Here is a 22,732-nt window from a genome sequence, read left to right as displayed (position 1 = left end):
TTATTCATTCTCCCTCGAGGGCGATGTTACTACACCCCAGGGGGATTTCTGTGGGGGAGTTGCCCACAGGTCAGAGGTCAGAGTGTAAAGGCACTAACACTTTTCCATCACTATGGATGTGTCTGTGTGTATCCAAGTCAGATAAGTATACTGATAGGAAATAAGTGGGGCCAGATATACACATGTGGACCTCACACACACGCATGTATACACATCACTCTGCATCTGGATGAAATCTGCAGCTAGCAAACGCAGGCCTAGCATGGTGCAGGAAGTGGTGGGATAAAATGTGAATCTCTGCCTCTGGGTCCTCTTCCCACAGCGAGAGCCATCTTGGGTATCACGCTGATGAATGATGGGTATTTTAACAGAGAAGGTAAGCAAGTACAAACACCTAATTTGTCACTCAGAGAGATATCACACAGGCAATTCAGTCAGCAGTCAAGATAGTATTTCAACTTTATTCTCACCTCTGAAGTGGAGACAGATGCTGCCTGAGTGAGTGCATGTAATGTGGGTACTCTGTCACACCACATTCAGCTCATGGGCTGCATATAAATGCAAGGTTGGAAACATAATATATCAATTCTTCATGGATTGAAATCAAACTCTAATTCTTGGATCTTGTGTTTTATCCCTGTAGCTACCAGAGTCTGATATGGTCGCTCCTGACAAACAGCTGCATCGTGAGTTCAATGATAGCCTCTCCCACAGGCTCGTGGTTGAGCAGACCTTATTAATTAATCAGCCTGCACCATTTATTCGAATGCTCGACTCAAGGGGGATGAAGTTACACACAGCAAAAACAGAGCAGTGTATGTGACTAGGAGAAACAGATATAGCATTACTTTCCCACTCTCGTCAAACTGCTGAAGCCACAGAAGGAAAAATATAGTGGAAGTGTTGACTTTACTCGCTCAGGTGGACGGAGCCAAGATCCAGAGGAATCCTGCTCTTCAAGGCAGAAGAAAACAGTCTGCTTATGTTACTGCAGCTTTAACCATCTCCATCCAGCCGCACTTTAAGGAGTTAATAAAAATCTGCACTATGTTGCTCTGGATTAGCCTCCACATCATGTGCCTTCAGCTGCTCCTGGCTCTACCTCCCTCGCTCTGTCACTGATGGAAGCAGGGTGTGATGCAATTAAATAATGATGATTAATCTGCAAAAACAGGGAAGCGGTGGCTGCACTCCAGATGAACAGCCCTTCGCTTCAGATGCATTCAACTCCCCCTGCTTTCCTCTGGCTTCGACTTGACATTTCACATTCTTTCTGACCTTGGCGAGCGGCGAGGTTTCAGAGGCCCTCGTCGTGCACCGATTCCAGGCGTTTGCAGCAAGAGTGAGAAGTAGGTCAAGTGGCTGACACCGTTTCAGAGCGCAATAGGGGGATACTTTAAGTCTATTGAAGCAGTTAAGATAAGCCATCGGTATGGGATTCTCGCTTTCGCTTCCAGGCTTGTACCTGCTTGAGAGCAGAGGAGTGGATGAGCTCAGGGAGGGTGAACCTCATCAGTATTGTCAAGGCTATTGTTTCACATCACACTCTGACAGGAAGTGGACTTAAGTGCAAAAATGTATTATCATCATTTGCTATTTAGAGTTTAGGTATCAAATTAATTTTACATCACGGACCACATACACGTTACTTTGATCTTATGTGGGCCGTACCAGTGAAACTCCCCTTTCTGTCAGTGTGCAGAAGCTTAACTACACATTTAAACCCAGAGAGATTTTAATAAAGATTTTAATTTCAAAAAAGAAAGTCAAATTTCAACAGCATTTCTAAATGATAAAGAAATGCTGCTGCAGTAAATGTATGAAATCTGTCAGCACGACTCTTTGGGCTTAAATTCTGTGTAGCAGTAATGTTTAAAATGATAGAAATCTATTATTTATTTACTTTGGTGTAGTATGAATGGTAATGGGGAAGGTCCGGATCAGTAAAAAAAGGCTTCAAAACTTGTAAAAGGACGGTTAAAAGTCATATATTCATGTCCTCCTACACATTTTTCATCAAGTGGGCCGGATTGGAGTCTTGGGCGGCCGATTCTTGCCCCTGGGAATTATGTTTGCCAACCCTGATTTAGACAGATTTTTCTGACCTTTAATAATAAAGACAAGTTATTTCTCCAAACGAGCTACTGTGTCTTAATTTAAACATTTTAATGCATAAAGGTCCCTTTTTTTAAACCACAAGTTGCACGTGGTGGCGTCGAACGGAAGAGGGGGTAATATTAGAAGCGGCCAATGCACCGATTACGCGCCAGTGCCCGAACCTGGAAGCTGATGCATGCAAGCTGGCTTTCATATAGCTCACCTCTTGCACCTCGGCACGGGCTGACATTGTAGTTTTTCCTTTGCGGCGACACGTGGGCCAGGTGTAAACCGTGGAGGCTGACACCTGTTCGTGATGTCCGCCGCTCTGATCCAGCGCGTCCCGGTGATTCAGCAACCCGAAACTTACACGACCTCAGTCTGTAATGCGGTAATAACAGTCATTGCCTGCGTTTAAAACAAATAGCAGGTTTGGACAGCCCGTCACAGCAAGCGCCGTGAGTCACTTACTAGGAAAATAAGCGGTGCGTAAAATTGAGATCTGCTCTCCGCAAAGACGCGCACACGCCGGGTGTGTGGAACAAACAGGCACGGTGAGCCGCAAATTATCAACTTACCCCAGTGTCACAAGACGTCAGAGCCGCTGACTTTGTACTTTTAAAAGACGTCCTACAAGCGAGAGATCCACCTTAGTATCAAGCTTCGTGCTCCGTCAAAAACCGTCCTCTCCAAACGAGGGGAAAAAGTGACGCGTACTTTCTCACGTTCGTCTCCTTTTAAAAATAGTTAAGCACAAGTGAGAAGATACCGGCAGGAGGAGAGATGAACCACCGAACCCATCCGCGTCCGAAGCTCAGAGCGACTGAAGAGCGTCCAGTACATCCATATGTAAAGAGAGCCCGGGTTAGGCTACTCCCCGTTAAAATCAAACCCAGATTTCCCCCAAAACCAAGAGAAAAAGAGCGCACCCGAGAGAGAGAGTGAGGGTGAGAGAGAGAGTGAGGGTGTGAGAGAGAGAGAGAATCTGCATATCCAATGGCGCACAGTATTTGGATAACTTAAGTTTCATTTTTCCTGTAATTTGAAGAGGCGCCCAATTAATATAAGAAATAAATATGCGCGAAGAAAAACACTACTTATATCATTTGATTTCATTCCACGGTCTCACTTTTACAACAAATACATCTCCGCCACTTTACGGACCGACAGTTACTCTGCTGCCTGCTCTAAACGCTACGTGCGGGGCTGTGTTCACAGGCAGCCATATGGAGGTCGTAATGAGCGCACAACGCTGAACCTGTTGAAACAGAGTCAGGGGTTAGCGGGGGCCAAACAAACAAGAGGCAGATGCAGAATGTTGTGACTTATTAATCCCAATAATAGTCCAGCACACGCGGGATTTATTTGCGTCGAGGCACCGACTTTCCCCCCTTTATTAATAATAGTAACATGGAATCAAACACACCAGGACTGCCTGTTGTGCGCTTGTGTAAAAAGAGGCTCGTTCTGGCAGAGAAAATGTGGACCTGCGCCCTCGGCTATGACAGCATCGCATTAACTCATTAACTGCCTTCATGTGACTTTAAAGAGCATGCGGTCTGTCGTGATGAGTGCTGGCAATTTTATACAGCCCGTCTGGGGAGCGCGTGCCCAAAGGCGTACTGGGGAAGCAAATGGATTTTCGGGGATTTGAGAATTAAAGCAGGTATCTCAGACGTAGGTAACGGCAATTAGAGCCGCTGACGTTTATCACAAAACGGCCAAATAAAATAGGCCGTGTGGGGACTTCTGGGCAGAGTTCATTTAATGTAAGCACAGAGGATAACTTGTTACACGTGTAAAACCAGCCCGGCAGAACCGCGAGGACGGGCCGCAGTTCACTTCATAATTCCAGGTAATTTATAGGCGACAGCTCGCGTGTTGCTCTCCGTGTTATTGCAGGTGCCGCCTGCCTACCGGTGGATAGGCCGGTCATTAGCATCGCGGTCGATCAAATCCCGAGAACCTCCTGGCCCGCTGTAAGCTGATCAACATTCCTCCTGTAGGCTATTTACTGTACCATCCTCTGGGGGGAACAGCACAGCACGGCACGGCATGGCCCAGCTTGGCCCGGCTCGGGCCCGGAACCACGCTGCCTTCATCCAGTAATTCATCTCAAACAAAGACCGTTCAAACACGAATTCAAAGCCGCGGATAATTAAAATTAATAGGCATTAACCCCCAGCCCTGTGCGCGTGCGCGTGCGTTACGCCCACGGAGCACACCTGCAGCCAATACTAATTAACAGTATCAGTGAACACAATGAGACACGGAGAGAGAGAGGGGGGGAAGGAAATTACTCAAATCAGTTAATGGATTTAAACACAAAGGGGAAAACGGCTCAGAAAGTGGGCTAAAATTAATGAAGTCTGATGAAAGTAAGTGACGAGCAAGGGCAAGCATACAGGGGAGCCGTGCAGTGGAGACAGAATATCGGGATTTTTCGATTTGCTTCCAGAAAACCTAAAACACAAAGGTTTATCTGATTCCTTTTGTTCAGCGATGAATACTTTATTTATTTATATAAGAGCAATTTAGTTCTTAATCTCAGGTGGTTTGTCTCCGCGCTCTTTCCAAATAACTCCAAGAGTTAAGCTTCTAAATGGGATCTTGTTGTAAATCTTAATATTTCGGATGCATTTCTATCCCAGTCTTATTAAAATCTCTGATTTGCAGATTGAACATCGATACAGGCGCTTCAAATATTCTCCAGTGTTTTGAATTAAAATACTTGAGTTTAGTGCTAAACGTTTGAGAAAGTAGGGCAGCAAATGGAGAGAAGCTGACACAAACACAGCAGGCCTTCATCAATTGATCCAACAAACTGTCTGAAACACAAAATACTCAAACTCTCTGGTTTGTTAAAAGGAAAAAAAAAACAAGCAGGGGCATTTTGCTGCCAGCGTTTCTGTTTACACAGGGCAGTACAGTCCATGTTCACGCGTTTTATTTGAGAGAGGGGACAATTTTGACGCATTCCTGTGAAATAAAGGAGCTCCACCATCCAGCCAGTAATCTAGGTAGATTATCTCTGCAGTTACAAGTGGGAGAGGCTGGACTGCGTTAAAGACAGAATGAAAGAAAGCAAGACTAACAACAGGCAACACACTCACTTGCTGTCAGATGGGATTCAAGCGGGGAGCTCTCCTCGGTCCTTTAGTTGTTGCACTTGGATCAGTCTGCTGATTGTGTCTGCAAAACAACCCCGTCTGTCTGTTCCAAGCCCGGGGGCTCTCGGCACTAGGTTCCCTGTGGCGGACACCCTGGAGAAAATGTCAGCCTCCGACTGTTTCCTCGCTTCATTTTTTGGCACCCCTGCTGTCGGGCGCAAGGAGAGATGCTTACCTTATCCAGAGGGGAAACCCCCAATTGGCTTTCAGTGGAGACGGGCCTCCCTCTTGTGGCGAATACCGTGTAATACTCAGTCAGACTAATAACCTGTGCCTTAAAAAAAAAAAAAAAAATCTGCCACACGCCCCAAAGTACATGAACGCAACTCACACTTAGGTGGCGCTATAGTACTGAACATTTCCCAGTGTCGGCTCTGCATTACCTCAGAGCAAGAGCAGAGGGGAAATCTTTGCTAGGTTAGGCCCCACAAAGCTTTATCATTCTGCTGGATACACAAGAAGATGCTAATTTATAAAAATGAACATAATGTTGCATTTATTAATACTTTAAATTTAAATATAGGACATAGGAAACTGTTTACTAAGGACCTGAGGAGTTCACCCCTGCTGGCCTATAGAAGGAAATGTGGGCATAAGAAACTTTTTAACATGCAGAACTTATGAGCTGTCGCTGGCATTTTAATATCTGTAGAACCCACAGACTGTATTTTAAAGATGCACAAAGGCACTGTGATGTCACCCACTCAATTTTTTGCTGATATTTTGAAACCCTCAGTTTGGCATTTTGGTTTCTACAATTGTTTTTGTTTGTTTGTTTGTTTGTTTTAAACAAGAATGTTAAAAGAAATGATCATATTTGAAAAAGAAGGATGCTATCAGCTAACATTAGTTCTAGCTATCCAGAGTGGTTAATAACTGGGATGTGTATTGTACTGTGACAATAAATGGGATGCTAATTTTCTGAGCAAAAACAGGATGTAAATGTTTAGACTGTGTTTAAACTGTGTCAGTACCTTTAAGGCTACAGACACAAATTGGTTGGAGAGTGCAGCACGACTAAAATTAGCTCAACCACGTGTACTTGAACTTCGGATCGAGTTGCCTTTCAAATGGTTGTTTCTAAGACGGGATTCTGAGAGGTTTAATGTACAGCAACTTAAGAAAACACCAGCAAATAGAAAATATGCCACAAAAGCACACAAAGCACAGCAAAAGTTGAATGAAACACAATGGAAATGGAAAAAATGAAACACAAAAACGTCTTTTGGGGAGACAATGATGTGATGAAACAGAAACCAAAGCATGTGAAGGATTGCACTCAGGCGCACTTAAAAGAAGCTGAGGATTCATCTGAACTGTGAGCAGGAACAGACATAAGATAACGTGTGCTTTAATCGCATCAGTCATATAATACTATAGATACATGTGTGCTATTAGGCAGTGCATTTGACCTCTCAGGGCCACCGTAGAATCCAGGTCTGCAACCACTCGCAGTCAGTTGCTGTCTTCAAATGGACTTTCATGCATCAAGATGGAAATAAAATGGGGATAACGCACAGTCAGCTCAGGTTTCAAATTAGATGCAATCTGTTTGTGTTAATGGAGTGAATCTGCAATAAATAAGCAAAAACTGCAAATCTGTTGCCATCAACATACTCAATAACCTTGTACACTTGATTCAGTTATATAAATAGTGACATAGATGCTACAGGATGTCAATTTAAATGCAAAATGAAATAGCAACGTAGGAATATAACCAGAATACACAATGCAACCAGCTGAAAACCAGTTGAGATGAGTCCCTTATTGCTAAAACATGCATCAACTCAGACAACTGCAATCAAAACTATTGCATCTATTTGTAAATGGTTGCCAAATGTGAGAATATCCAATGCAAACACAGTAAAACCACCAATTTTTCCGAGTTGCAAGGATGTTGATGTCCTGTTTTCACTCTGAAATAACTTAGCCAAAACGTAGTGCTGAACAAGATAACATAGCACCCAAGTTTCACTCAAAGCCTTAATACAGTTTAAACAGGCGAGTTAAATAAAAACATTCTACTCCTGAAGCTAGCGTCAAGCCTTTTAACTTCATTTTTTAGCCCAAAAGCTTGTTGCTTGGTTGAGTTTTCAGTCTCTCAGGAAGTGTTGGCTCACATTTGTCTATATAACCTTTAAATACTTAAATTATTAAGCATAATTAGCTCACGTGGAAGTGAATGGAGCAGAACCTTAAACAGATTATGCCCCTTATCTATACTTCCAGCAATCACAACTGTTGTTAAACAATAATGTGGAGCAATTAGGGTCAAAAATAAAAAAAAAATAAACAACTCGAGCCCCTTTTAGCACACCCCCAATTACAACAGCAGCCTCTTGGGGAACCCCACATGTTTACTTTCCCTCTGCCAGCTCAACTGAAGTCAAGACGGCGGCATCGTGGTATACATCTCGCACACTCACTTGCCCAGGGCTCAGCTGTCACTTCAAGACCCGAAGACCTAAGTGGGAACGGAAGTGATATTAATGGGTATAATACCATCATGTCCTTGTCCACTGTGTGTGCATGAGTGCAGGCCCTCTCTTTGCCCATGTGACACATAGTGCTTGGGGTGTGAATATCAACATGTCAACATTAAGGAAAGAGAGCTATCAATAGCTCTTCTACCGGTATTATTGTCCCATCCATCATTTTGACATTACGCCGCCGAAGGTGGCCTCTTCCGAGCTCACACTGATGACTCAACCATAGAGAGTTTTTAAATGAGGATACCTTGAGGTCGCAGCTTGGAATCAGCTGTAACCCAATCTGCGCTGCTGAAGACTCAAAGGATGTGTGCTCTGTGGGGGGATGCTGTTGACTTGATGTGGGATTTCTTGGGGGGTAGCTGCTTACATTTGACAGCAGTGACTGTCAGGAATGACGGTGGGAAATTGGCTTTCCCACTTGGTATGTAGTGCATGTGTGATTAACCCACAGAGAGAAGCTATGACTTGGAAGTCATACATGTATGCATGTCTGTGCATTAAGGAGGTGGTTCAGGTGCCTCTCTGGTGGTATTTAGACCCTTCATTTGTGTGGAATCCAGCATCATTATCCCAAAGTGTTGCCAGCTGGAAGTGCTTGGGAGTTCCCATTTGAACTCTATGTGTGTTCTGAAGATGTAGAACGACTGAAAGAGTCAAAACTCTCTAATGAAAGCTCATGTTCTGGTTTTCATTCCACCCTGATATTCATGAGCAGCAGAATCTGGCACTGTCTTGCTGATTAGCTAATAAATTGTACAGCTACAACAATGCCACCCAAGGCTACAGAGATGCTTTCTCAATTATTTGTAATGCAGTGAGCTGGAAGTGGATGATGGTAAGGGTTGAAGTCAAGCATATGATAGTAAATAATGGGCTAATAAATCTGCAATCAATTCCAGGAAAACTGTAGGTGTTCTAGTATTTCCTCCATTACAAGCTGTTCAATATATGCTTATAAAAATGGAAAGAATTGTTGCAATTTCTGCAAAACATGAAGACACTAAATCAGGATAATTGGAAATTTATTGTGTTTTATGACCTGTGTGGTATCAGGCAACCAGTGTTGGTGTTGGTATCACATCAATATCAGCGCGATAGGATCAATCCTTTGTTTTTATCTTCTAGGTTTAGTATGTAGGCCACGGAATTGCGACTTAGCTTCAAAGGTGAAAATCACAGTGATTTTGTGGTCGTTAAAATGTGTTCAGAATTTGAATACATATTAATCATCATCCCTGATGACATGCTGCTCTCCCAGCCTGAGCCAGATTAGGTTAGAAGTATAAGTATAGGCTACGCTGGCACGGTTTTTACTTGGCATGGGATCATCTCAAAACTTCCATTACTGCACACCACTAGACCTCATAAATAATTTAATGCCTTTTCCACTTTTAATTAGCTAATTTTAGCTGATATGCATGCTATATTGCGGAGTTTTCCATTCAAAGCAGTCTGAATGACAACTTACTGCAATATTAAACAGAGAATAGGTTATTTTATCTATTTGTTCGTCCTTAATCATTGAGTCAGTAATCTGATTATTGCAATTCTATGCAATCCATGGCAAATATGGTCAAGTTAACAACCCCTAAAAATAAACACTTCAGTACAGCTATGTGAACATGACAGTAATACAGACCTCAAGCTTGTAAAACAGTAAAAGGTCAGCTTCTTAACTGCTTATCACAGATAACCACAGTGTGGTCATACAGCTTTACAAGCTTATTATACTGCACACATTTTATTGGAAGAGATAGCTCCTCATTTCCCCACTAGATGACAGTGTTGGTCTAGCTTAGCGTGTTTCTCTGAAGCTGAAATAGGTGACCACTGACCAAGGCCAAATCCATACTGTCAAAAACAGTGGAGATTAACAGCAAGCCTGCACAGAAAAGCTGCCAGACTGATCCCAGGTGTGCTGTAGCTGCTGGGATAAAAAGCTTCTACCCGAGGATTTCAGGCCCACCTGTAGCTCTCTGTCATCAATTTACCACCTTGCAGGTATAAAGCCTGAACAAAAAGTCATTTGTGGTGTAAATGAAAGCATATATTTGAATCAAACCCTAAAATGTGTGATTTTTGGCTTCAGACCAGCAGATACTTTATATTCATATTTTCTAAATCAATCATCTTAAACTAAATCCTTATTCAGTGTGTCGTTGATTTTTCCTGCACGGCTCAAGTCTCAAGTGTCTATGGAGAAACGTTATTCTTTGTAGGGCTCAGCGGTCAGCTTTCCGTAGTCATTTCCGTTCACAAAAGAGGTATTTACCTTCAATATGGTTTGCATAAGCTTTAAGGAGGCTCAGGGTGGGTCAGTAATTACAATGCAATTTAAAACCAGCCCTCCCATTACCAAAACGATGCTTCTTCTCACCAGTTGAGAAATATTAAAGTGCATAATGGGTGGCATGATTTTTACGAGGAAATCTTTAAAATAGGAAAACAAGAGATGCTTTTTTTTTTAAAAGCATCTTAATGTTTTGTTGTTTTGTAAAATCACTGCAAACAGTAAGATGTTGTTTCATTTCACTCAGGGAGAGACTCATTTCTCTCAAGTGAAACATACTACACAATTGTCCAGCCAATTACTAGAGTATTACATTGTCCCGTTCTTTGTGGGCTCATTCAGTGTAACTCGAACCATTCCTAAATGCGACTAAATGCTCTCTGATTCAAACAAGTTCGTAGCGGTGTTCCCATGGGGTCAGCCCTTGTGCACTTTGTGCTGAAAAGCATCCTATTTGCCTCTCCCTTTACATTCAGATCCTATTGAAAAGTGCATGCAGACAAACTCGCACGCACACACGCACACACACAACCTCCCTCTTTGAGTCTAAACCACTATAGCCATATATGTCCATTCCCTAATTGGTGGTTCTTCTTTCAAAGGAGTGATTATGTGTGTATGTGTTTAGTGGCGTCCTCTCTTTGCAAGGCGTCTCGATTCAGTCCATCTCCAACGCCAGAGGGGACAAAAGAGGCACCCGTTCCTCCTCTCGGGGCAAGGGGCCATTGACACCAATAAATCCCCCCTTCCACTTCCTCCCTGGTGTGTTGGGGTTATGTCAGGAATGTCCCAGGTCCTATTGTCCCCTCGTGCTCTGTTTTTGGTAACCCATCACCAGGCATTCTCTGCTGTTCACAGTGCCACCTCCCTCCCCCTGAGAGACCAACAACACACATGCATGTCCACACCCTTCGAGCTTCTGTGTCCCTTGGTCCCTAACTCTGAATAGACCACCTCAGCTGAATACGACAGACAGACAGACAGGCGTCAGGACATCAGATTCAGCGGGCCTAGTCTTGCATAGTTGCCCAGTGGGGGGAAAAAGAGCCAGTTATTTATTTTCACCTGTTTGGTTGCCTCAAGCTCTTTGTCTAATGGAAGGATGAAGATAAAACAATGGCCTAAGTGTTTTAAAATCAACAGTTAATACCTGTTCTGTACACAACCCGCTTCCCTCATTGTATGGTGACTGCTGAGGACTCATTAATTTTATATTAATAGATCATATCTGAATAGACAAATTTAGGCTTCTAGATTCAAGATCATTTAATTGTCTGCTTATGTAGGGCCCCATACTGCTACACAATAAAAGATCCAAAACCACAAAAGAAAAGAGAAGTAATTTAGTCATTAAACAAAGATGGAGGATGACTTCAGACATCTTACAGCCTCAGGAGAGAAACTGCCCCATGATCTGGTGATATGTTGGAGGATCGTTCTTTGTAACGTGCCAGACAGGAGCTGTAGATGAGTTGGGTATTGCCATTTAGTATCCTTCGGGCTCTGCTCAGACACTTTTCCACTGATGCTCGGTAGATAGTTTAATCGCCCACTGGAGAGGGCTGCATATGCCAGTTTGTTTCCAGTCAATAAGTAACTTGAAAGCAAAGTACCATCATTTTTTTGACTTTCAGGAAACTAAGGTGACACAGAAACAACATTAAAAGACACACATACACATGTCTGAACATGTCTAATTATCAGGGTTACTGTGTTCAGTGCACAGCATTAAAGAGCATTTTTGTAACCGCTTATGTGTTAACTATTATTAAGGGATGAATCTTGTGGTTGTGTTTTAATATAATACATAACACCAGCCATCCCAGTAATAACACTGCAGTTGTCTTATTAAATAAAATACCGCACACGGCGGGGTGACTCCAGTACAGTGGGCTCACTGCAAAAAGGTGAATGGCTGTTTGTTTTTTCTCAGTTAGCCCTGTGATGAACCATTCAGGGGGCGCCCCGCCTGTCCTCCAGTGTCCGGGTGGTTAAGAAAATGAATGAACTGATGCCTTACTGTATGATTACCCCCGGTCTCCTCTTGTTATAACTCTTGTTGCAACTTGTTTACCTTTTAAGTCCATGAATGTGCTCATTCATTATTATTGATAGCTTCTCCATCTCTTTACCAGGAAGGAGTTGTCTCAAATCCATCTTGTCTGCATAATCTGCTTATCCAGGTAAACTTCATCCACTCTCTGCCTCACAAACTTGCTCACACGGTGCTTTGGACACATTCATTAATCTTTCGCGTTCCCGCAAAACCACGCACAATCCTTCAAAACACCACGAGGCCGTTCATTCCAAGAACCCCGTGCATTCGTTCAGCCTGTCACAGTACGCTCCCCTCAGATGCTTGTTTTTCCCTTTTTTTCATTCATTCCAATCACACAGGAGGTAATATCGAATGCTGCTGCTGCTGCTGCTTAATCGTGTCACCTGCCTGCATTCGAGCTTGCACCACTGCCAAACCCCAAATACCAGAGGTTTGATTTGTTGTTTGGTGGTGGTGGTGGTGGTGGTGGCGGCGGTGTAGGGGGGTGTTGTATGTTTTCTGTGTGAGTCTGAGACTATGTGTGTGTGTGTGTCTGTTTAGGAGTTCGAAGGAGTAGGTGGGTTGTACACATGTTACGAAGTGAGGCGCCATTGCGGCCTAAAAAACTATTAGGCTCTGTAAATACACACTGTGGCAAAAGTAAACATTCTCAGCATGCCATCTAGGCGCACAGAGGGGTACTGGGAGACAGCCGCTGGACAGGCTGTGAGGGGGAGGTGTGTATGTGTGTGTGTGCGTGTTTGTGTTAGCGAAGAGAGTACAGCAGCAATCAGTGAGCAGAGCGGAGATGGAGATGGAAAATATAGATTTTAATTGGGGGGAAAATTCAAGTGTGTGTTTGTTTTCATGTTATTGGTATCGCGATTGGGCTGAGTGGTCAGGTAAACAATTTAAAGATAGTTTACCTGCGTGTGTTGCTACGATGACCAGAAACCGTTTATGTATGAGGACACTGGAGTGTTTGTGTGTGCTGGTGATGAGTGATAGAAAAGTGTGTGTTGTGTATATATGTGAGCTTTTTATTCCTTGTTGTTCTCCCCTGAGTGGTGTGTGGGAAGAGAAAAAAAAACATGAAATAAAGCCAAATTAACTGAGTTTTTTTTAATGAATAAGAATGTATACACTGATGCAAAGGGACTATTTTCTGAATTTGAGACCTTTATTGGCGATAAAGGCACAAGTAACCATGGAAACAGAGCTTAGAATATGCACTATTCCCAGCCCTGAGAACGCCACACCACCCATAGCTCTATTTTTAGGCCTTACTTTGAGCTTAAAATATCTGTTACATCTAACAAGAGTTAAACTGAGTAATCAGGAAGCGTGACTACAGAAATGTGACTCTGACACTGATTAAAATGGTAGCAGCGAGAAAGCATATAGAATGACCAGGATCTCACTGCATGTGTTTGCCTGCGGTGCATTTAAGGATACAAATCACATAAAATAGACACAAGTTCTCTTATAGTCTTCACATTACTCACATGCACAGATTAGAAATGGAAACTAATAGTAATGTGTGATTAATAGGAGCAGTTGGGTTCAGGGAGAGTACAGAAAGCAGAGGTTATATGGAAAGATTAGTCCAGCTAAACCACAACAGAAATACAACTTCATTACAATAAAAAGTGAGAGGAACTGAGCCGAAGTGTTTACGGTTAGTTAAATTAAGAGATAAATGCTAATGTTACAGTAAATGTTATGCTGCAGTCACACAAGGAAAACAATGGTTGGAGACCAGAACATGACCAAAATTATTGCAATCAACTTTAACTTCTGATCTCGTTTCTTTTGAAATGGTTACTTTGAAGATGAGGAGCAAGTTTCCAACCACTATTTATCTGTTGCTGTCTTCTTCTTCAGTCTGCTATCATTTCACTTTCCAATGGGGGTCAAGCTGGAAATTACAGCTCCAATTGCTGTTTATAATATTTAACTGTTTCTGTCTACATGCACAGAAATCCAGATTAATTACTTACATTCAGAGTCCAGCCAGAATCACATAGATTTGAAACAGAAATTCCGAAACTCCTCCACAAATACTGACATACATGCTGCAGGATGCCAATTTTTAACTGGAAAAAAAGACATAAGCGCTCGGTAACCGTGCTTATAAATAAGAAACATAACCAGAATAGCACCACTTTTCAACCAGTTGAGTAGAGTCCCCCATATTAAAGGGACAGGCTGCAGATAAGTTCCACTCACTGACTCATGCAGGTTGATTGCAACCGGTTTGCGTTTATAAATTAGACGGCAATTATTCTCAAACACTCACCAATCTGTCTGAGAATGACTGCAGCCAGTCGGAGTCAGACGACAACTGTTTGGAGACAGGTTGCCTCCCATCACATGAGCGCTGCAATCACCTTGCAGTTGACAGTCGTCGGCCAGAGGTTAAGGGTGCTGCACGCTCAACCCCTGGGCAACCATTTAGTTGTTGCATCATAGTACAATAATCTCCAAAAGCAAACAAACAATAAAAAATACAAAACTTCAATGCAAACACAGCGTGATTTTTTTTCTTGTTCTCAAGGAGGTCACTGTCCTATTTTGACTCTAGTGACTGAGCCATTAGTTAAACACTAGATATATCTATGAATAAGCAGGAAGTTATTAATTGAAGGTGTGCTAATCAGCAGAAATAAACACATAAAATTGTTAGAGAAATGCATGGATTGTCTAAACATTTGAAAAACTAGTTGAACACTTTGAATAAATAGAGAGGAATATTTGGTAGAGGTTTAGCTGACACTGTTGGCCACAGCTCGTGAGAGTTGTCACTAAGCATAATGAATAGATGTTCCATTGATCAGTAATATAAGTAAATGAATGAATGATTGGCATTATAAGGAAACAGTATGAATAAACAGTTGATAAAGTTCACTAACCCTGGGTGAGCTGAATGCCATCACTAGGAGTGAAAGGTAAGCTGGAAGAAGTGTAGATACAACTAGAGCTTAGTTCAAGTAAGCGTGGTAAGTGGTACTGATGAGGGGCTTCTTGAGTCTATCTGACGTGCCTGTGTGGTATGTTAGATAAAAAAGTCTGGGAGCCACTGCTGTAAGAGGATGGTTTTTAACAAAAGAAGGCATTTGCACTCTTCTGATTTGAAGCTATGCAGTTGAACCTAACATCCAGACCAAAACTAGCAGCAATCCAGTTTTCAGAGTCTGCAGACCTGTATTAATGAATGCATTCATGACTCTTAGTAGCACTGCGCTCATCTCCCAGCTTTCTGCTTAATTACCATAAGCACCACTTGCTGGCAATGGCTGGAGTTTGATTACAAACACCTGTTATTTGACTACAGTCACCTGTTGTTTGTCTGCAAAGATGGGCCACTGTGTTGATGCAATGGCATGTTATGAATTCTACGCCGACTGCTACTGACTCCAGGTCAGGTTTTGCGAGCTCTCGCGGCGATGGATGGCTGGCATCATAAAAGCTGGATCAGCCCGGCAGAGGTTTGCTGAGACGCATCTGTGAGTTCCTTGAAGACTTCCCATCTTAAACTGGCCGCACATATGAAAACACAGACATCCATTTCAGGCATTTGAGAGAAACGGGGACCTGGAAAACCCACTGTCACAGTAGCTTCTGCTCTTCACTCTCACACACGCTCTGCAGGCACACTACCAGACAGAACTCATGTACAACATGAACAAATGCTTGACACCTATACACACACATGCCATCACACACCGCAAGCCATGGATGATGGTGTGATGGAATTCTGGGTATCATCTGCGGTGAAAGCGTGTGTGTATGAACGTGTGCGTGTGTGTGTGTGTGTGTGCCCTCCCTCCTCCCAGTGCTCAATCTAATACCCTGTCATCATCAATAACCTCACCAGTGCTGACTCACTGGCTTTTACAACTATGAGGTTTGGGCCTTACTCACAGCCACAGACCCTCGTCTCCATCTCTGTCTGTCAGCCCACTGCATACACACACACACACACACACACACACACGCACTGGAGTTGTGCATGTGCCTGTGGAAGATTTTATGCATACATGCAATCAGCATGCATGCTCACTTGCACACGTATTCTTCTAAAAAGATGTGTCCACACAGGTAAGGATGTGTCACTTCAAACCCTTTACCACCCACACACACAGTCACTCCCAATCAGACCACAATCCATCAGAATAATTGACTATCATCAGGCAGACACAGACTCATCATCTTTACCACTAAGCATGTCACCCCCTCCTCCCACCTACTCCCCCATCATCCCCATCCTAATTGCCTCCAGGCTTTCATTTAATTTTCTTTACCGCCAGCAAATATGGGAGTTATTTTACATTCACGTGAGGCTGTAGATATGTACGGAGTGTGCACATATCTACCAAACAATATTTATTATTGTAGCTCACTTCGCAGGAGGTCGGTGCTGACAAATGTGGAGACGGGCGGTGTCAGACGATGATGATGCTGAGCATCTGATGGGGTGAGGCCACACGAGTCTTGACATTTTTAAGGACAATGTGATGATGAGTGTGTTGATGGGAAGGGTTTTTCTTTTTTCTGATTCCCTCCAGCATAAGATGTCAGACGAAAGTCTGTTCATAGCCAATAAAAGGGTTATAAATTTACAAACCCAATTTCATGATGAAATTTTATGATTTATTGATTTTAAAAACAGGGCATGTAAAGCTGTTTGTAGTCCAGCTTGTAGTTTGGGGGGAGAAGTAAAGACAGCACGGTTACCCATTTTAGGACTGTTTCCCCCCTTGGGTGTAAGAAAAAGAGCACAGGTCCACTTTTAACATACGGCTGCATCAGACGCTTCTATATTAACTCTGTATTGAAAAGGTTTCTATTTGTAGAATGGGATAAAGTTAGTGGATGTGGACTGGATTTGACACTTCAGGCGGACAGATTGAGCGAGGAGATATGTGAGCTTATCTAATTAAATGACAACTTCAGGACAGTTATCAGTAATCAAACTGAACATTTCTGTTCAGTTTAAACACAAATCTCCAAACAAAGTCGTAAACGTCCCACTGAAGAAGAGTCCAGAAGTCTGGCGGTTGTGATCATGGTCAGAGTGCCAAAATGTGCGTAATTGCAATTGAATGTTGTTGTTTCTTGTCAATTAAGCACTTTATTGACATTTTAAGCACCCAATCCCCCCTGGAATCCCACAAAGGCCACATGGAGACCCCGGACCCCACTTTGAGAGCCAGTGATCTGACTAGCTGGCAAGGTCTGTTTCTAAAAGGTGCGCACCTAACTGGCTGGAGCCAGGGCGGCGTATTGCCTTTCACACGCTTCTAAAATACTCTCCGGGCAGAGCCTGAAAGGGTTACTGTTTCCCAAAGTGCCTCATTCTGCGCAGTCGAGAGGGGGCGGCTGAGTGGCGCCGTCGAGTCAGAGACGCAGTTTCTAAAAACCCCGAGACATCATCAAGAAAGAAGCTGACAGTAAGGAAAGCAGCCCCTGCTCCCCTCCCCTCCCGCTCCTTCTCTTCCTCCTTCGCTGGCATGCTGCCGTTCTTCTCCTCTGCTTACCAAATCCCCCCCTTAGCGGTTCTGTCACAATAACCGGGCGGCAAGTGTCAAATGCGGCTCTGGCCGCAAGAAAACACACAAATGGCTTAAAGGCACACAAAATGCGCTCAGTGGAAAAACTCCGCTTTCAGACGTTTAGTCATAGCTCTGTTGAACTCGTTGATTGTATTTAGACCAATAATATAAACACAATTTAGAAAACCCTACTTACAGAAAATTACTCCGCTCTTTGATTTCACGGGACTTCGTTGCCCCCCCTTCCCTCCCTGCGCGTCTCCAGCGCGTTTAATTGCCCATATCTCTTTAACTTGCAGACAGCATGCCCAGGCTCTCCAATTAATAGTCTGCTAACGTCAAAAACAGTTGACCATTGTTTTATGGGCTTTGTGTTCTCTCTCTCTTTCTTTCTCTCTCTCTCTCCCTCGCTCTCCCTCGCTCTCTCCAGGGCGGTCAGACTTGAATAGGCGCCTGTCTGCTCCAGTCCACCTCTATACAAATACCTCATTGGAACTTGTGTGGAGCTTCCAGAGTAAAAAACACAGAGAGACCCCAGACACTGGAGGCTTTGCGCGTCTGCTCTTGCGATTTCATCATCTGACACTGTTTGAAAAGTCTGAATCATATTTTAGCCATTATGTTAACACCTCGGAGCTCATGAGCGAGTTGGAGATGAATGCTTGTGCGTGGCCTCTCCCCCTCGCTCTCCCTCTCTCTCGCGCTCTCCGGTTGAGACAAATGAATGCCAGGTCTGTGGAGGCGCTTGAGGTATGCGTTGCGCATTAAGCAGCGTAGTAAATCAGCCCTTTCTAAAATCGCTGTGACGGCGTGGAGCGTCAGACAGTCCACACAAAGTCACCGAAACTTTACAGTAGTTTGTAACTCCACTCCACTCCGGAGCCCGGCCGTCTACACTGTAAAAAATATATCATTTGCAAAAGTCATTTCACCCTTTATTATTTTAATAAAGCGAGGTACAGTTTCAGGGGTTTCCGGTTGAAAAACACACGAATATTGCAAGAATACTTCAGTGTCATCGCTCTGATATCTGAAATCTCTTCAGTCACCCCGAATGGAAACCAGTGAAACGTATCTCTGTGGCAAGGAAAGATTTTTACAGCTTAATGAGACATTTTTAGATTTTTTTTTTTTTTTACAGTGTACACGCCCCTTTGGATATACACAGTGGTGTAAGCATGGGTTGACACTAACACATGTTGAAAAGATGGACTTTATTGCTAAAACGTGTAACCATAACATGTACACTGATATGTTGGGTTTTTTGTATTTATTTATTTATTTATTTTTTTGTCATTTTTAGAAATATTCAAGTAGACATCTTCCATATTTTTTTTATTCTGGTATACTCTGCTATTCTCTGTCCTTATGCTCTATACTCACAAATCGTTAAAATAATAAATAAAACGTACAGATTTGTTTATTCCTACAATACTATGTATTCCAAAAAAAAGCTGAGTTCACGCCTTTATATATATCTTTAACCTCAACTTTTCTTCTTCTTTTTTTTACAATTTAATTATTATTGATATTAATATACAAAAACTCTAGGCAGCATCGCAGTGAAATAACAGTCAGCATCAATGTTCAGTTGAAGAAGAAGAAGAAAAAGGTCACCTCTTGGAGAAGTGTAGCATATGCAATCCATTTTCAATGTCTCTTAAAAATATCAACAAAACAAAATGCTCCTTCCTCACGAAGTGCTCGTGTTCCCCTCCGAAAAAAATGTCAGGGTTGAGAATAAAATATGGTCCTGGTTCAATTAGAAAAAATAGCTGCATTTTTCTTAAATATGTACAATGTTGGTATTTCACTTAAAATGCTATATAAAAAAATAGATTTGCTATGGTGCCCACCTCTGTAGAGAGTTAACAGTGCAATAGAAACCGTATTTCCAGTCCACTCCCCCGTCGACCACCACCGCCACCGCCACCACCACTACTACTACTTCCTTCCTTAGAGAGAATCAGCACGAACACTTGCACTCTGAGATGATTGGGTATTGCACCTGTATCCACGTACAGTATTTCTGTTTTAGAAAGCCTTGACAATACCACCGGAGGAAAATCTTGGTGATTGACTTGACGGGTTTGCAAGACATCCCCTCGGGGAAGGAGCACGAGCGCTCAGAGAAACAGTTTCCCTCTTTGATGTAACGTGGCCAGAACCTCACACCCAAATCTTTCCAGGTGTACACAACCGGGCAGTGCGTATAGGTCCACAGCCACTGCAGGAATTTCCTACGGGCTTTCTTGCCCACTTTTACCCGCTTTCCATAGGGGGTCTCTGTGAGGTCCAGCTTTTTAATATCGTTGGGCATGGGCCCCTGCGGCTTCACCTGGTTATCTGGCGCGGAGAAGTTCACCAGCATGGGCGGGCTGATGGACATGAAATTGGGGTCAAAGTTACTGCCGAGTCTTTTCCTCAGAGTCCTTTCGACCAAGTCCTGCTCCCGGGGGTCGTACTCCGGGTCCGGGTCCTCCTTCAGGTCGGGCACTGGGAGGTGATCGCTGGGCGAAGGGCGGAGGCGAAGGTAATGCTGGGAAACTCCGAGGTGAACGCAAACCAGCGCGTAAACGAACAGCGTTTGAGAGAAGCCCATAATTCCTCTTGTTCAACGCACGGGCTCTTCTCGCGTGAATAATACTCAGTTCTTTTCCCGGTTACTGTGTTCTGGGCAGTCACCAGCCCGGGGCTTCATAAATAGTAGAAGTTCAGTCACCAGCAAGGCGATACTTTTAATAGACCACGTCGGGTTTGAATGACATGGAGCGGAGTGCTTTGCTTTTTAGGGCTCCTTCAACTTTGCAATTTACCCGCTGATGCAACTGTGCAGCATGGAAGCGGGCTACCCCGCTCTCTGCAGAAAGAGTTAAGTCAAAAAAAAAAAAAAGAAAAGAAAAAAGGGAAAACTCGAGCGCCTATTCACGCTCTCTCCTGCTTCACCCCGCTACTCAGATTCACTTCGGGTTTCTCTCGGTTGTCATGGTTACCCCGAGGACTCGAAGCCACGACGAAACTGTCTGCACTGGATGACAGCGGCCGAGGCGAGAGCTGCATGGACTGAAGTGTTTTCTGAAAGGGACAGAATAGATCCGGAGCTCCCGGGAGAGAAGGGCGCACAAAAGAGCACTTCACCAAGTTTTAAATGTCACGCGCCCGGCAGCGAGGGCTGCCTTGGCCAATGTTATTTTTACGCACGGCTTTTAGAAACGTGGCTTCTCTTAACGTCGCCTGGCGCTCTCACTTTTGACAAGGTCCCAGAGCGCACAGTCCACGGACCGAGGAGAGGGGGGCGGGGAGTGGGGTAGTCTCTGCAGCCAGTCTCCTGCGGTATTCCAGCCCGTCGATGCGCACTTTCCCTGAAAATGACAGAAAACTTGGAGGAGCCGTGTGGCACAATCTCAGTTTATTTTTTTCAGGACGCAGCAGCCGCTTATCTTCCCAGATGATGTTCCAAATCGCAGAGCAGCTTGGTTTTACATGTAAACGTCTCGCTTGTAATATTCCCACAGAACTCTGGCTTTTGCGTGTAAAAAAAAGAAGAAGTAGAAGAAGAACAATGAAAACACAGCTTTCCAGCGAAATACAGCCTCACTGCACGTGAAATGCAAACTGCGTAAAGACAGAAAACGTGGTTGGGTCAGAGTTCCTCTCAGTGTGGCATCGCTGAATCTTCACAACACCAGCAAAAAAATAATAAATAAATTCAAATAATATTAATTTAAAAAAGAAAAAATCTTCTAATCGCAATGTCGGTGCATGACGAGAGAGTCCATAATCTGCTTTTTTGTTCCCCGGTCTATGAAAGCGGTCAATTCCTTAGGGAGCCTCTCTCCTCCTTTGATAACTGGGTACAGCAGCTACTAAGTCGCTCCTACTTCAGGAGTGTGAGAGACTTGGCGCTGGAGCATTTCTTTGCTTAGGCACACTGTGTGTGAGTGTGTCTGTAGCGAGTGGTGCTCAGTCCCAAGTTAAATATCCCCCTCCGACGGTACAAAGTGTCAGAGGGGCCTGCCCACCCTGGCCACTTTCACTATGATTGACAGCCCCCCCCCCCCCAACCCTCCCCTCACAACGTGGAAAATATCAGCCACAATGAGGATCAACTGGGTCCTAAAGCACCAGCCTTTTTTTAAATCGCATTTAAGAGCAATATTCCCAGACACACAGGATAATACAAGACATTTTTTAACCCCTCTCTCTTTCTTACACACTGTAAGTATAACAGCAGCTGCTTCTCCTGCGGTTTTCATCAGCAGAGTGTCTCTGATGCACTAATAGGTTCAATGCGCTGTCAATACTCGGCTGAAGTGTAAAAGAGTTTCGTGAACTTTACCATGAAAATGATGGGAAACGTTTGGTAGCTTGTCTGCGGAAAAGGGGCATCGCATTCCACCTTTGTTCATCGGGATTTGGGTCTACACAGGAATTGGCCCGTTGAACTCAGGGTCACAAAATAGGCGCATAATTAAGGGGCTATAAATGGCCGTGGATAACTAAGCGGTACCTTTCCCATGCTAAGCAGTCATTAGGGGAAAATCAACAGTCATGCTGAACATTTTTTTCTTCTTACTATTAAACTATGTTTATTTTCCCATAATCCAAATTAGAACTTACACAAACAAGTGAAATTTATTGATAGTCAAATCGCTTAAACATGTCCGGTAGACGCACTAAATTGATTCAGGAGCCGCGTTGAAGTCGATGTCCATTCCAATGGACATTTAAACATTTTCAAAACTTTAATAAACTTAAAAAAAGAAAATGTAAACATACTTTGAAATTAAACTTTGCATCAAAAGCTGGTCAAACTTCATCAGGACGCGCTTGCTCTGAATTTAAACCTGACTCTTGGTTTCATTTACCTACGCAGTCTGGATAGGCTGTGATTGTGCTTGTCTTTTGTAGTAGTCACTAGAGGGCGGTGAACTAGCATGGTGAGGACATGAAGCCAGGGGCTCCCCAGACTCGCCCTCACAGTTTGACTACTCATGTTTGAGTCCATGGGGAAAGAATGTTCACTCGTAGTTAGGGTGCAGCTCAAGTGAAATTGCTCAGCAGCTCTGTAATCAAACTTCTAAAAGACT

The 22,732-nt window shown here is 43.5% G+C and overlaps 2 protein-coding genes across 4 annotated transcripts in view; both read right to left on the bottom strand.

Annotated features, from left to right (window-relative positions):
* The window catches only part of ntn2 (netrin 2), a 44,546-nt gene extending 39,029 nt beyond the window's left edge, over positions 1–5,517 (bottom strand). The window contains exon 1 of one of the 3 annotated variants that reach the window (XM_085170620.1): positions 5,211–5,517. The gene's annotated coding sequence lies outside the window, so the exon portion shown is untranslated. The other 2 variants (XM_085170621.1, XM_085170623.1) reach the window with 2 other exon arrangements.
* A 13,234-nt stretch (positions 5,518–18,751) lies between these two features.
* On the bottom strand, positions 18,752–21,678 carry nog2 (noggin 2). Its single transcript, XM_085171342.1, has one exon. The coding sequence runs from the start codon at positions 20,242–20,244 to the stop codon at positions 19,609–19,611; it is 636 nt and encodes a 211-aa protein (XP_085027468.1). The 5' UTR covers positions 20,245–21,678; the 3' UTR covers positions 18,752–19,608.
* Between the last annotated feature and the right edge of the window lie 1,054 nt (positions 21,679–22,732).

The sequence above is a fragment of the Neolamprologus multifasciatus genome, chromosome 8 (assembly GCF_963576455.1).
Source record: "Neolamprologus multifasciatus chromosome 8, fNeoMul1.2, whole genome shotgun sequence".
NCBI lineage: Eukaryota > Metazoa > Chordata > Actinopteri > Cichliformes > Cichlidae > Neolamprologus > Neolamprologus multifasciatus.
Note: the sequence above shows the minus strand (reverse complement) of the source record. Positions and strands in the feature narration are given on the sequence as shown.

Bases quoted from the DNA above. Each gene is read 5' to 3' on its own strand.
- nog2 (XM_085171342.1), bottom strand. From the start codon at position 20,244: ATGGGCTTCTCTCAAACGCTGTTCGTTTACGCGCTGGTTTGCGTTCAC.